Below are 15,694 nucleotides of genomic sequence, written 5' to 3'. Positions count from 1 at the left end.
ATTTGTCCTTGTTGAACCTCATGAGATTTCTTTTGGCCCAGTTCTCCCATTTGTCGAAGTCACTCTGAATCCTAGCCCTACCCTCCAGCCTATCTACTACTCCCTCTATCTTGGTGTCATCTACAGACTTGCTGAGGGTGCATTCCATCCCACCTTCCAGATCGTTGATGAAGATATTGAATAAAACCAGCCCCAGAACTGACCCTGGGGCACTCCACTTGATACCGGCTGCCAACTAGACATCAAGCCATTGATTACTACCCTCTGAGCCTGATGCCAACTGGACATTGAGCCATTACTTGCAGGAAGACCCTTATGAATGTCTAGTTGGATTCTGTCAATTAGATGGTCACTGATTACTACCCTCTGATGCTCCAGCCAGTTTTCTATTCACCTTGTAGTCTATTCATCCAGTCTGTACTTCCTTAACTTGCCTGTGAGATTGTTGTGGGAGATCATATCAAAAGCCGTGTTAGAATTAAGGTACACCACATCCACTTGTCTCCCTACATCCACAGAGCCAGTCACCTCATCGCAGAAGGCAGTCAGGTTGGTCAGGCATGACTTGCTCTTGGTGAATCCATGCTGACTGTTCCTAATCACCTTCTTCTCCAAGTGCTTAGAAATGGATTCCTTCAGGATCTACTCCATGATTTTTCCAGGGGCTGAGGTATGACTGACTGGTCTGTAGTTCTCTGGATCCTCCTCATTCTTTCTTAAATATGGGCACTGTTTGCCCTTTTCCAATCATCTGGGTCCTCTCCCAATTGTCATGAGTTTTCAAAGATGATGGCCAGTGGTTCTACAGTTACATCGGACAACTCACTCAGTAGCCTTGGGTGCATCCCATCTGGCCCTATGGACTTGTATATGTCCAGTTTTCCTAAATAGTCCCTAACCTGTTCTTATGCCACTGTTGGCTGCTCACCTCTACAAACTGTGGTGCCAGGTGCAGTTGTCTGGGAGCTGACCTTGCCTGTGAAACCTGAGATGAAAAAGGCACTGAGCACTTCAGCCTTTTCTGCATCCTCTGTCACAGGGTTGCCTCCCCCATTTAGTAAGGGACCCACACTTTTCCTGATCCTCCTTTGCTACTGACATACTTGTAGAAACCCTTCTTGTTACCCTTACCATCCCTTGCTAGCTGCAACTCTAATTGTGTTTTTGCCTTCATCCCTACATGCCTGAGCAATGCTCTTATACTCCTCCCTAGTTATTTGTCCAAGTTTCCACTCATAAGCTTGCTTTTTGTGATTTAGTTCACTGAAGAGTTCCCTGCTAAGCCAAGCTGGTCTTGTGCCATACTTGCTATTCCTCCTGCACATTGGACTGCTTTGTTCTTGCACTCTCATTGAGGCTTCTTTAAAATACAGCCAGCTCTCCTGGATCCCTCTGCCCCTCAGACTGGCTTCCCAGAGGATCCTGCCCTTGAGTTCCCTGAGCAAGTCGAAATCTGCTTTTCTGAAGTCTAGGGTCCTTACTCTGCTGCTCTCCATCCTTCCGTTCTTCAGGATCCTGAACTCAATTATATCATGGTCATGACTGCCCAAGTTGCCATCCACTACTACATTCCCCACCAATTCTTCCCTGTTTGTGAGCAGCAGGTCAGGAAGAGCATGGCCCCTAGTTGGCTGTTCCAGCACTTGCACCAGGAAGCCTTTCTGTGCCAGGCATCCACCATTGCCTCAGGTGATGTTGGGACCTGGACACCCTTTTTGCTCTTTTGCCTTGTAGGTTGATTACCAGCTGCGCTTCAAATACAGCCCAAGGAATGCCCCACGGAGTGAGCAGACAGGCCTGAATCCTAACCTTGACCGAGACTGGCACACCAGCTACCTGTTCCCACTTTTTCAGCTCCCTGGCCCCAGGGAAGCCAAGTATGCCAATGGGGGAACACCTGGTAAGCAGAACCCTTTGGGAGCTTGTTTTAGTCCATGGTATAGTAATTTGTCAGCCAGAAAAAAGAGACTGCTAAAATAAGCCAACTAGCCCAGGTACCTTGACTAGGGCAGACACATTGAGAGGGACAACTGAAATGACCTGGCAAATGTTATGTCAGTGACTGTCATGGTCTGGGCTAGCCAATAGCTGACCCATCCCTCTGCCTCATCATTAGGAGACAATGGGAAAGTGTAACTCTTATTCCTTGGTTTGCATCTGAGGGAAAGGGACAATGTGGAGGGTAGGCTGGTATTAGGATACAGGCCTCTGATGCTCAGGAAGTGTATAAGGGGAAGAAGTGATGTGATGCCCTGCCAAGCTCTTTCTGGTTCTGTTTCCACCTTGCCACAGCAGTACCTCTGCCAAGTCTCTTATCTACTGATGTGTGTGCTTTTTCCCCCGTGCCCTTTGACAGTACGCCATGGTGTAAGACGTGTCAAGTCAACTGGAGCTGTGGCCAGGTTCATCATGGCCACACTTGCCTCTTTCTGCTATTTCAGCTGGTGTCACTCTAGAAAAGGCTTGAAAAGGGGAAATTAGTGATTCATGCCATTATAATGATCTCTCTTAATTAGCTGCGGGGATGGATGTTTCTGCTGACCTTGGAATAGATTAATCAAATTTTTATATTTAAAGTGGATATTTTTTATTTAAGTACACTTCTTTTTAAAAATAAAACTTTAAAAAATGTATTTTATTGCCTATTAAGCTTTATTTCTTCAAATTAATTTAATTTAATTAAAATTTTAACCAGTTCATGTCTGCTGCTGACATTTTAAATAAAATCAAACCGTTGAACTGATGAAAGCTGCTGGCAGGGTACCTGGAATCAGTCTAAAAAGAACTAAACTACTTTTTGACAGCGCTAGCTTCTTTTGCAAGCACATAGTGAATATTTCTTTTGTTTCAGTTCGTTCAATTTAATGACTGGTTCATTCAAAGTCAAGAGTCCGGTTGAGCATTGAAAAACTGAAAAAGTGTCATTTTCCTCCTATAATCTATGAATAAAAATTAGGTGCAAGGAGATGACATCTGGTTCAATTCACTCACTGCAGATAATATTTCCTATATCTAATTTAGTTTTAAGTGTAAAACATTCTTAACTTTGTCCTGCACATTTTAAAGAACCTTTATTTAATTTAAAATTCATTTAAAAATGCTGGGGTCTTTTGTGCATTTTGCTGTGATGGTTTGTGCCAAGCTTTGTCTGGATAGATCGGAATCCCATCATTTGCTATTTTCTAACATAACAAAACTATAAACATTAAGACTCCAAATAGATACACATTAAACTTCATAATGTGCCTGAATATAACATCATCCTTCTGATTAGCAAAATAAGTGCCAGACTTAGTGTAAAGCTTGTTTTGATAAACATTACCAACTACTGAGAATCAGCCTATCCTTAAGGAAATAAATAAAATGTGCAAATGCAGAGCAAGGTTACAGCCTGATTTAGATCACTCCTTGCTTGCTGAATCCTCACATGGTTGAGGGTAGGGCTGAGCTGCTAGCATATACTATGTTCTAAGCAATGTCACCATTGGTTATGTTTGTCCTTTTTTTACTTCCATGCAGTCTTCTACAGCCTAAAGCCAAAGGTAGCTTTCCCTCTGTTTCATCAAGAGTGGCTCCCCCAGGGGCTGCACAGTCACAGAGCACTAGTGAAAAGTAGCTAACAGCCCTGATCTGGGTCCAGTCTGGTGCATTAACACAAGACAAATCTGTCCAATAGCAAACGTGCACCCCTGCATGGGTGACACTAAAGGCCCTCACCCCGCTTCTTTTAAAGCAGCCATTTCTGTTGAGGATTGTGAGCTGTTCCGAGCAGGGTGCCTCTACTGCTCTTTATTTGCAGCATTTAGTGTGGCACTTGTCCTTAGGTGGGGTTTTGGTGTGGCAGGAAGACCAGTGTTATCACATCTACTGCCCACCCCAAAGCTAAGGGCTCAGAGCTGGCAGTGGTTACAGCACTGCTATGAAGCATATGCATGTGACTCTGGGAAGCTGCTCCAGCAGCATAATGCATGATTCATAGGAGGCGGCCAGGAATCTGCCATATCTGGTTGGATGAGGGGGGGGAAGAATCCCAGTTCTGCCGTGAGCAGCTTCTGGTTTATACTGGCTGGTGGTAGGAAACGAGAGCGCTTATTTTCTCTCAACCAAAGTCCAAACTTGCCCTTGGTGTAGCTCCATTAATTTGATGGATGAATCTGGCCTAGGCTGCTACTCTTTCTCCCTTCTTATGGTGCAAGAAACCCCTTCTCTCTGCCTTGTGGGCTAGCTAGCCACAGAACTTAGTCTACAGGGTCCCTTGCTCTGTGAAACCATTCTTACCTTTTTTTCAGCTCAGGTTCATATGTAAAGACACCTGTAGCAGAGGCGTTGAATTATCACCCTAACAAATGACCATTGAAACAGGAGCCAGGGAACAGAATGGGGCAGCAGTGTTATCAGTGGCTGCATGACATACCTGGTCCTTTCATAGTTTCTAGGGTCGGAAGGGACCTGAACAGATCATCAAGTCCGACCCCCCTGCCAGGAATGAGTGCTGGGATCATAATACCTCAGCCAGATATGTATCCAACCTCTGACCCCCAAGGTAGGGGAGAGCACCACCTCCCTTGGGATCCCATTCCAGAGCCTGGCAGCCCTAACCATAAAGTAATGCCTCATGATGTCAAAACTGAACCTGCTCTCACTCAATTTGTTGCCGTTATTCCTTGTTATCCCAGGTGGTGCCCGGGGGAACAGAGCCTCACCTACTTTCCACTGGTCCCCGCTGGTGAGTTTATAGACGGGCACCAGATCCTCTCTCAGTCTTGTCTTGTGGAGGCTGAATAAATTTGGACCCTGTAGTCTATCTTCATAGGGCCTGGTCTGCTGCCCCCTGACCATGCAAGTGGCCCTTCTCTGGATCCTCTCAAGGTTAGCCACATCCCTCTTGAAGTGCAGGGCCCAGAACTGGACGCAGTACTCCAACTTTGGCCTGACCAGCACCGCACAGAGGGGAAGGATCACCTCCCTGGACCTGCTTGTGATGCATCTGTAGATGCACGACAAGGTGTGGTTAGCCTTACTGACCGCTTCCTCGCATTGGCGGCTCATGTCCATCCTTTCTGCAGCCGGTGGGTGCTTGAGGCCCTGAGAGGTCAAGTGACCTGCTCCTCTTCACTCAGCATGTCTGTTACAGAGCAGGAAATTGAACCTGAGTCTCTGGTGTTGCTGGCCATTGTCCTGTAGCTAACCAGCAGTAAACTCTGAAGACCTCAAAGACTTTTAAGACCCGAAGGTGAAAAATGTCCACAAAGTCAGTTGCCTTGGTTTTTGTGAAGGAGTTTGTGCTCTAGCTTGCTACAGAGTCTGCTACTTACACTGTTACATGCACACTTCATATTGTCCCTCTCTGTTAATGGGATAATCCCTTCCTGTTCTGTGCCAGAAATCTAAAGGAAAAAGAGGCAAGTGAGAAGAAAAGGGGCAGCAACACTTCTAAAATGATGACTAATTATCCTGTGGAATGGAGTGCTATAAGAATTTCATAGACATTAGGGGCTGGAAGGGACCTCATGAGATTGAGTTCAGCATGCACGCCACCACCCCCCCCCTCCCCTGTAGGCAAGAGGTCAGCTGGGATCAACTGATCCCAGCAAGAAAAGTATCCAGATGTTTTTTGAAAGAGTCCAGAGTAGGTGCTTGCACCATCCCTGGGGGGAGTCTGTTCCAGACCCTAGATGCACTCACCATAAAGAATTTTTTTCTTATGTCTAGTCTAAATTGACCTTCCTGGAGTTTATGGCCGTTAAACCTTGTTACCCCTTGGGGAGCTCTGGTGAACAGCTGTTCTCCCAGGTCCTGATGTACCCCTCATATAATTGTAGGCTGCTACCAGCACCCTGGTAGCAGAATGATAGGGTGCTGATCTGCCATTGATTTGGGTCAGGTTATTTCACTTAAATAATGTCCCTGTTGAAGCTGAGCCTCTGTCCTTTCCGTTTAATGAAGTCATTGGAAAAAAGATAGAGAGAAGGCCATGCAGAGGAAAAGTTACTCTCCTGTTACTCACGAGTAACAGGAACCTAGGTTAGAACCAGCGAAGCAGCCACCTCACTCAACTACACACCTATCTTCTCTTGTCTGCTTACATCTCAGGGTGGCGTTCTGCTTCCCTGTGATCATATCTGTCATTTCTGGCACTTGCATGCAGGCAGCCATTCTGTTTCCCAGCAGTACGGAGGCATTTGTGAGAATGCATGCTGAGCATGTAGAGGATACATACGTGGCCTACTGCATGGACATGTACCATGGTTTAACCCCAACAGCTGAGTAGCTTAGATATTAACCAGGGAAGCTAGAGACCTGTGTTCTAGCTTCCCACTGCTGAGAGGGGTTTTGAATCTGTATTTCTGAAACTTCCCAGCCTAGTGCTTTAACCACCACACCACAGGTTAACCCTTATCCAGGCCCTTCTCTAGGACTTATTTTGGAGGTTGGCCCCTGGGCAGCCATGAGCGGAAGATGTGTGACCTGGAAGAAGGCAGCAAGTCAGAAGGTGTGTGGCTCGGTGAGGTGGCTGCACCTCTGGGTTCTAGTCTGGGCCCTTGTTTCTAGTGGAACAAAAACTTCCCCTCTGCATAGCCGCCTTTCCATTTTTCCAGTTACTTTATTAAATGCAAAGGGCAGAGGCTTAGCTTCAAAAGGCAGTAGAGGGCAGCAAAAAGGCCTGACAAATGCCTGGCTTGTGGTGTGGTGGTTGGAGTACTGTGCTAGGAAGCCACAGTAGATGTAGTTCAAACCCTGTCAGGAGGCACCTGGAGGTCTTCAGCTTCCTGGGCAAGTCCCTAGTCACTGTTACTGGGCTAAAGCACACGAGGGCTGTCCTTTTCCCGTTTGTTTTCGGAGCACGTGTGCCCACAGACACATGCACGTAATCATCTATGCAGCCAGGGTAACACATCAAGGAATAAAATGGCTACCTGCCCATAATTAGCAAAATACTGTGTAGATGGATTAAAAAGGTAACTAAAAAGAAACAGAATTCCACACATGCCTCATGTTGCCCCTTTCTGTTAATAGGCTAATGCCACCATTCTGTGGTAAATGCTAAAGGCAAAATAGACGAGAGAAAGAATGTCTCAAATGATGAGTAATTAGCCTGTGAAACAGAATGTCAGAAGACTGGTAGGGCACTGAACAGCTGTTTTGCAGACCTGCACGCAGCCTTCTGTTTCAGGCTCTGCCACTGATCCTCTGTGTGATTTGGGTCAAGTTACTTCAGTTGACCTTGCATTCGTTATCCCTTCCCACGTTCTTACACTCTTGTGTGCTTAGGTCACAGAGTCATCAGGGCTGGGACTATTTCTTCTTGTGTCAGCAGAGTACATAGTGGCAGTGGAGCCCTCACCTTGTTGGGGAGGCCCAAGAATTCACTTAGTTAATGTAAGCAGTAGGTAAATAAAAGGGACAAATATCTGAGACCAAGAGCTCTAAAAGGTTTGACTTTGCACAAACAGTAATAAAACCTTAGGCTCTGGGGCATACTTTCATCACTGTGACAGGACTAGACATACCTGTTCTCTATGGACAAGTTGTTACGTAACACTCCATGACTGGGATTTTTACACCTTAATGTTTGTCCCTTTCTGGAAGCGGAGCTGGATGACTTCTGGGTCTGACCTGGTAGAGCAATTCCTAGGTTAAATATCAAATAAATTAGTAACCTTGAGTGACATGAATTGAATTCCATCAAGGAATTGTGGGAACAGGAGACATGAGATCAGTGTCTCCAGAAAGCCTTGATTGGATTAAAGCTGTATAACTTGAGTCCTGCTGAGTATTTTCCTTTTGATGTGAACGCACAGGCTTGATTAAATAAGCTGCACGATGGAATATAAATTGATTGCTACCTTATTCTGTATCTCATCAGCTGCTCTAAAAATAAGTAATGCGCATTATGATTAAGGATTAGTGGCCCCTATACAGGTCCTTGTGCAGCTGATTCTGTACAAAGGAGGCACCATTGTCTAGTGTCCAGAGCATAGCAGAGAGCCTTGAAGGCCAAGTACTGCCACAAACACGTGGGTTAATGACTCACTTTACCCATGTTATTTATTTGCATTACTTCAAATGCTTGAGGCCTCAGCTGAGACCCAGGCCTCTTGATGCTGATCATTGCATATGCTTTTAAGATGTAGCTTTTTTCCTGGAGAGTGTATAGTCTGTACAGACAAATAGGAACAGAAGCTTTATCATATCCACTCTTCGGATGGGGAGCAGAGGCCTGGGGAGCAAGCTGCATAGGCAGCCTAAGTCAGAGCCAGGAACTGGCCTCAGCTCCAGAGTGCCAGCCCTTCATCTTAGTGCTGCTGTATCCTTCCTCAGCAAACCCCAAATGCAGCCTGTGCCAACTGAAGCTGTACCATGACTCCTGGGAAAAGGCTCTTGACAGGCTTCTTTGCCCTGCCAGAGTGAAGTCCTGAGAATTTTCAAGGAATAGTCCAAATAAAACCTGAGTGTTACTGTATGAATCCATGTGGGTGTAGATCTTCTTGGAGCTACTGTTGTGCTGTTTCCCCCTTGCAGAGCCTCTTTCATAAAGGACATACCCTTTTCTCACATGCACAGCGTTGCCCTTTCCTCCCCTGAATGGTGTCTATAGATGACAGACGTACAGTTCATACCCATCTGCAACTGGGGAGCACTGACCTGCTGGAACTGTCTGCTCTGCTCCTACAGTGCTCTCACGCTGTCCCCCTGGGTGCCTTTGTGTTTTCCCCTCAGGGTACTTCCGGGAGGGGTTTCTGGCAGTGCAGCATGCTGTGGACAGAGCCATCATACAGTATCATGCCAACGCCTCCAGCAGCAGTCTGCTGGAGAGGGTCACCGTGGTTGTGCGGCGCTTCCCCTACCCACCTTATGTCAACGACCTCTTTCTCCTCGCCATCCAGAACCAGCTGCCCCTGCTGCTCATGCTGAGCTTCACCTACACCTCACTCAATATCGTCCGTGCCATTGTGCATGAGAAGGAGAAGAAGCTGAAGGTAACGGAGGAGGCTTGTCAGGGAAGGTGTCTTGCTGGCAGACTGCTGTAGCAGTAACACCAGTCACTGTAGATCAAATGACACTGGTCTACACAAGGTGGAACTGGTCACCTAGATATCCCATGTAGGGGTGAGCAGAGTGATGATGCTCACTGCTGTGAGCACAGTAGTGTCACTCTACTGTGTTGGCTAGCTTGTTTTCTTCACCAGGAAATTGTTCATATCTGTAGGTGATCAAGTACCATCTATTGATGGGTGTGAAGAGCACAGGGGAAGTGATACTGTCACAGGATACTGGGGTAGAGGAAAGCCTGAGCACTGTCTGGCAGAATGAGAGAAAGAAGAGACTCCACTCTACTATGGATGAGGGGTGGAAAGCAAAAGTGGGTAGGAGACTGAGCAAGGGGAAGGCACATCAGAGAATAGCCCTAAAGGAGAAACTGCTAATGGGAAGATAATTGCTCTGTTTCAAGCACTTGGAATCTCCTTTGAAGGAAAACAACTCTAAAGGAATAAAAATCCTATAATCTGTAACAGCTTGATGTCAGGCACTGAACTCTGCGTTCTGTGGTTTGCTTACCCATTCCAGATGTCATTAATCTGCTGGCTGCCTTCTAAAACATAACCCTCTTTTTAAACTGATGAGTTAGGAATAAATCCCCTTCTTGCTGGGAGCCAGAAGGCAGAAGAGGGGGAGGTTAGGATGGTTTAGTAAATGCTGTGGAAGAATGTGGCTAATTCTGCAGCTGGAATCCAGCCCTGCCACCTTGCTGTGCAGTTTTATCTGCTTCAGCAATTGCTATTAGGTCTGCAGGCAGGCAATTCTCATGGGTTAGAATGCAGCTTCAGGATAGATGGAACGCATTTGTGGGTGATCAGGATGCATGAAAAGGAGTTGGCTAAGGAGATTTTTTGGGAGAAGGAAGCTTTGTCTTCTGGAAGGCAAGGTGCAATGAGTTTTATTTCATACTTAGAGACTTAGGTCAGCGGTTTGGTACCTCATACGCTCAGGTAGAGCATCATACTTTTAATGTGATCGAAGGGTTCGATCTATCTGACTGAGAATACTGTCCCACTGTGCAAGAAGTTAAGATTAGATGGTTTCAGTGGTCCCTTCTGGCCTTCACTTTTGGGTTTGGATCTCAGTTTAGTGCTTTAGGGGAAAAAAAACAACTTGTTCTCTGCATTCTTGCTTAATCTGACATTCCCTTGAACTGATGGGCAGAGACCACCTTGGGTTCAAAAGCGAAAGAGCTGTGGATGGGGCTTTATGTCAGCAATGGCTACTCTGTGGCATGTCAGGCTAGCTGGTTTCCAGCACATGCCGTGGAGCACCAAAGGGCTAAAGCTTTCTCCTTCAGTCCTACAAAGGGAGATCCTAGTAGGGAGCTCCCCTGGCCTGCCTTGCTCCTGTTGTGAGGCAGCTATTGCAATGTCCCCCACCCCCCCGGCAGGGGAATGGCTGCAGCTTAGTGTGATACTTCATCTTCCTTGTCTTCCCCACAGGAGTACATGCGCATGATGGGCCTCAGCAACTGGCTGCACTGGAGTGCCTGGTTCCTCATGTTCTTCCTCTTCCTCCTGGTGTCCATCTTCTTTGTCACCCTGCTCTTCTGTATCAAGGTGATCATCTCAGTTTGGATTTCTGCTGATTATTTCAGAACCGGGGTGCTTCAGGGGCTTGAGGAGCCAATGGGTGAGCACCAGTAGGTGGATTTAGATGGAGGGAAGGGTGGATCTTTCAAGAGCTGCTTCTCCTTCCTCCCTCAGGGTTCCCACTATCCCCTCTGATCCAGAGAGTGTCTCCCTGAATGGTGTGGCAAGCAGAGTTGGGAGATGGGTGGGCAATGGGAAAGAAAAGTTTTGAAGTCTCTATTGAATGTTGGAGGCCTCTTCCAAGATGGGAATATGGAAGTGTGGTTTGCTGCTTTAGTCTGGACCTCAGCTATGCTTTGTTTCACCAGTTTGAGCTTTCTGTGAAGACTCCTGGCCTTGCGTTTACACAAAGCCCCACAGTAACTGTGGCATTGAGTTCCACAAAGCCAGAAGCTTAGCAGGATGCAGGAGGTTCTGGGACACTTGCATAGTTAATGAGACTATCCAGTTATCAAAGGACCTGACACACCAGGAGTGTGTCATGCAACCTCCAATTCCTGGGATCTGGGAGGAAGCTTTCCTCATGGGGAGGCTACCATAGGTGTGGGGAAGGAGACGTGCCCCTTCCTCTGAGGCAGCTGGTCCTGGCCCCTCTCCAGGATGGGATACTGGATACTGGAGAAGAAGAGGCTGGAGCTCTGACCATTCCAGTGGATGACCACATTGGAGTCCTTGGGTGGCCTCTATTCCCAAGACACATCTTTAACACCCTGTAAGCCATGGTCTACAATAGGAAAGTTGTGACCTATAAATTGCCCCTGGTGCTCTGCTTTTATCCTCAGACCCTTTCTGTACCACTGTCTCCACCATCATGGAGCTGCAGGTCTTAGATACTAACTCCACTATGTCATTGGTGCACATTGCATATGTAACAAGTAGGATAATGCCGTGAATTTTATCTGCAGGTGAGTGAGCAAGGGGCAGTGCTCACCAACAGTGACCCCACCCTGGTGTTCACCTTCCTGGCAGTCTTCTCCATCTCCTCCATCTCCTTCAGCTTCATGGTCAGCACCTTCTTCTCCAGAGGTGAGTCTTTCCTCTTCAGCCTTCATGATGTTCCTCAGCAAGGCTGCCTCAGGAAGAGACTTTGTGGACATGGCACCTTCCCTGCTGAGGAGATCTGCTCCTTGCGCACCCCTGTCAACTGACTTTACTCAGGCAAGTCAGTAGGACATGTTTCCTGGCAGTGCTCCCAGGCATAGTATGGCAACGGTGTAGACAATGCCCTAAGGACATTATTTGTTCTAGCACAGCATTTCTCAACCCATGGGTCGTGACCCAAAAGTGGGTTGCAAGAATATATGAAATGGTTGGAAACAAACTTTAAAGATGGATTCTCCTTTAAAGGAGAAAAACATGGGAAACCGTGGCTTTTCCCTTACAGGCTGGCAGAGTTCCATATTGAGGGGCTGGAGCCTAGGGGTGGGAGTAGCAGGTTGGGAGTGAGGGGCACTGGGTCAGGACTGGCCATAGATGTTTACAAATGGATCCTGGTACAAAAAAGGTTGAGAAGCACTGCTCTAGCGAACCTTTACCACCAGTGGCATCATGAGAGGGGGAAGGAGCCAGGCTAGACTTCTGGGCACCTATACACTTGCCCGATGCCTGGTTGAGCAAGTCTACTAATTAGCATGCTCCAGCAGCCTTGGTGTCACGTGTATTCAGCATCCCTGCACTTCAAATTAGCGGCAGGGGGGGTGTTAACTAAAGCTCATCAAATGAGATTTAGTTAATGTGCCCCTGCCACCATTTTGAAGCACGGGACACTTGAATACATGAGACACTGTGGGTGCTTTAATTAGAGTGGCTCCCAAGAGCCACTTTAAAGTGCCGCCACCCTGGAGCACATGTAAAGGCGCCCCTGGATCCCAGGATGAATTTGCAGGGCCGGCATTCAGAAAACAGTTTACCCTGCAAACTGCTTGGAGCACTCTGGGTCTTGAATGGAGATGGTATGTTCTAATGGTTAGAGCATGGCAGATCTGGGTTCTGATCTACTGACCCATTGATTGCCCATCAGTGAGTCATTTACCTCCTCTGCACCTGTTTCCCATTGGCAGATCATAGAGAATAACTGCCTTTGCCAAGGGCCAGGACCTCTGTGGTCAGAAAGCTTTGTAGCACTGCTGAGCATGTCTGCATTAGTTTGTCTCCACACTGTATTGTTGAAATCCTGCCCCCTTTGCCCCCATCTCTGCCTTTACAGCTAATGTTGCAGCTGCTGCCGGAGGATTTCTGTATTTTTTCTCCTACATCCCTTACTTCTTCATCTCCCCCCGCTATGACCTGATGTCTCACAGCCAGAAACTAGCATCCTGCCTCATCTCCAATGTAGCCATGGCCATGGGGGCACAGCTCATTGGCATGTTTGAAGGAAAAGGTGAGTGGCTATCTCATTATGCGCTGCTATCAGATCCAGGCCTGGCCAAGGTTGCAAGGGTCAGGAAGCTCTACTGGAGGCACAAACTGAACTTTGCACTTGGCATGTTCAGTGTTTTAGAGTCTGATGGTTTTCAGCCCAGCTTCCCTTGGTTCTGGCTTTCCTTGGGTCCTTGTGACTCAATCCTGTGCCATTGGAAGGACAGTGTGAGTCAGTGGGCATTTTGGCATTATTGTCAATGAGAGGGGAACAGCTCATTCTTGGAGCTTCCTTTTTGAGGGAACCGTTCTTGCATATGCTTAGTATCTTCAGAGTTTTGACTGTCTGAAACCATGCAATCATTCTAGCTATTGCCCCAGGTTTTAGAAGCACCCCATCTCTAAGGGAAATCTGGGCTCCACAAAGCAACGCTTCTTAATTGGCTTTCCTGTTGGTGCCCAAGTTAATACTGCTTTGAGGGACATAATTCGTTAAGTTAATGGCATCTGCATCTAATCTCCATGCTAATTAGAAATCTGTCTTTGGATGCAAGAGGGACAATATCTTTGCAAACTGGTACTTAGGAGAAGATGGAGACAAAGAGAGGGTTTCTTAGTGGTGAAAGGCTCACTCTCTTGCCAGAACAGCTCTATTAAAATGCCACAGGGGAGGGTGGCTTTGGGCTCAAGGGAATCAGGTGATCTGGATTCATTGTATATCAGTTAATCTGTCTGTGCCTCTGTTCGTCATCTGTTCAGTGGGAACATAGACAGCTTTAGGTCAGAAGGGTGCCACAAGGTATGATTCCTCAGCTATGTGAGCTGCTTGGTAATTGTGGTCATGGAGACCTCTAAGAACCTGAATAGAAAAATGAAAATGGTGTACATGGAAATGGTGGCTAGATCCACACGTGGTGTCTGGGATATGAGCCTTTTGAAGTCTGCCATTGTGGGCATGAGGAGTGTCAGGAGGACCAGTAGGTTCTTAGTGTGGTGCTGTGTGTCTCAAATATAGTGGGGGTTGAGACTGGATGGATTTGCACTGCCACTGAAATGTCCTTGTACTAGGGAATTCTGTTGTAAAAAGGACAGGTACGTGACATGCAACTTTATGTCCCTGTAACTTACTTGAATCCAGTGTAGATTACCCAGTGATAAATCATGGATAGAAATATACCAGTGCAAGTTACACTGGTTTAGTTGTTGTATATCCTCAGCTTATCCTGGGGGACTTGTTTGCTCAAGACAGTCTGCTTCTATCCATAACTTAGTGCTATGCCTTGTTACTACCCAGCTTCCTGCATGCCCAGAATAGTTACTTGCCTGTCTGCTCTGGATCAGCTGAAGTAAAGGACACTGGTGTAGACTTGTATGACCAAGCTGTGGCAACAACATGGTTTTAGCAATGTCTTTGTTTTGAGACCCAGGTGGAGATTTTGAAGACTAAATAATGTAATCGAAACTGGCCATTATATTTCCTTTAAAATTGCCAGGTACTTTACAAACCAGCAGAGACAGAGTCCCTGCCCTATAGAATCCACAGTCCTGGGGAGTGGACCTGAAGAAATGACCAGCTTTGTTCTAGTCTCCTTTTCCTGTAGGGTTGATGAGAACAAGGTCCTGCAGTAAGTTGGAGATTCCCCATATGTTCTTACAGGTCTTTGTAAAGTAAATCACAGAGCACATTGCAAATATGTGTCGAACTTATTATATCTGGTATTTTAAACACACACACGTACATGTGCGTACATATGCATACACGACAATGACAACTCCACACTGCATTGACTGTGTGTGTGTATATGTGTGTGTGTGCCTCTCATTAAGTATTAATAAGAATGCACATCACTGGGTTCACTGTCAGCATCTGGAGGATAGGCTGTACTTGTGCTCATTCTTACTAACAGCCTTGGGTGCATTTCAGGGTCTGGCATTCAGTGGAAGGACCTCATGAAGCCCGTCAGCATAGATGACAACTTCACCCTGGCTCAGGTGCTGGGGATGTTGATTGTGGACTCCATCCTTTATGGCCTGGTGGCCTGGTATGTGGAGGCTGTCTTCCCAGGAGAGTATGGTGTGCCGCAGCCGTGGTACTTCTTCTTGACGGTGAGCATTGATGCCACTCTCTGCCTAGCTGGCAATGTTGGAAATAAGCCGGTGACTGCTCCTGTAGCCTGTGCACCCACTGTCACTAGGAACTTCAGGGTAAAAATCTTTGGGCTGTGTTAGGCAAGATATCAGATTTAATTATAACAAGGGGCTCTTCCAGCTTTTAAAATGTAGGTGTGAGTGACACATAGTTGGCAATCAAAGCCCTGAGCTGCCTTGCAAATTAATGAGACTTCTGTTGAAAGTGGAAAGCTCTTTGCAGGCGTTGACTTTAACTCCTTGGACTGGAATCTTGGCATAGATGGCTTTGCCAGTGTTATTGCCCCATCCCCAAGTGCCTGTGTGCAAGGGCTTGGGAAGAAGCCACAAGCAAAGGTAACTAGATCTGAAGGAGTGAAACCTGTTAAGAACCATGATCTGTGTGATGTTGGCAATATAAGGGGTGGCTAACACAGGACATCACACTATTAATTGTTTGGTTGGAAGGCTCTTTTTTTGCCCAAACCCCTAACCCAGTCTAAGTTCATCTCAGCACCTGAGTAGTGCAGCTGACACTGTTCAGAACCACCTGCCTTTCTGCCTGGGGCTCG

At 46.8% G+C, this 15,694-nt stretch overlaps 1 protein-coding gene across 3 annotated transcripts in view; it reads left to right on the top strand.

The window, feature by feature from the left end:
- The window catches only part of ABCA3 (ATP binding cassette subfamily A member 3), a 74,876-nt gene that overhangs the window by 27,946 nt on the left and 31,236 nt on the right, over positions 1-15,694 (top strand). The window contains exons 5-10 of one of the 3 annotated variants that reach the window (XM_014525562.2): positions 1,735-1,900; positions 8,722-8,981; positions 10,488-10,604; positions 11,543-11,663; positions 12,844-13,017; positions 14,920-15,101. In XM_014525562.2, coding sequence (XP_014381048.1) covers positions 1,735-1,900; positions 8,722-8,981; positions 10,488-10,604; positions 11,543-11,663; positions 12,844-13,017; positions 14,920-15,101 — 1,020 coding nt within the window. The remainder of the gene's footprint in view (positions 1-1,734; positions 1,901-8,721; positions 8,982-10,487; positions 10,605-11,542; positions 11,664-12,843; positions 13,018-14,919; positions 15,102-15,694) is intronic. The other 2 variants (XM_025191553.1, XM_025191554.1) reach the window with 2 other exon arrangements.

The sequence above is a fragment of the Alligator sinensis genome, unplaced genomic scaffold (assembly GCF_000455745.1).
Source record: "Alligator sinensis unplaced genomic scaffold, ASM45574v1 scaffold449_2, whole genome shotgun sequence".
Lineage (NCBI taxonomy): Eukaryota > Metazoa > Chordata > Crocodylia > Alligatoridae > Alligator > Alligator sinensis.
Note: the sequence above shows the minus strand (reverse complement) of the source record. Positions and strands in the feature narration are given on the sequence as shown.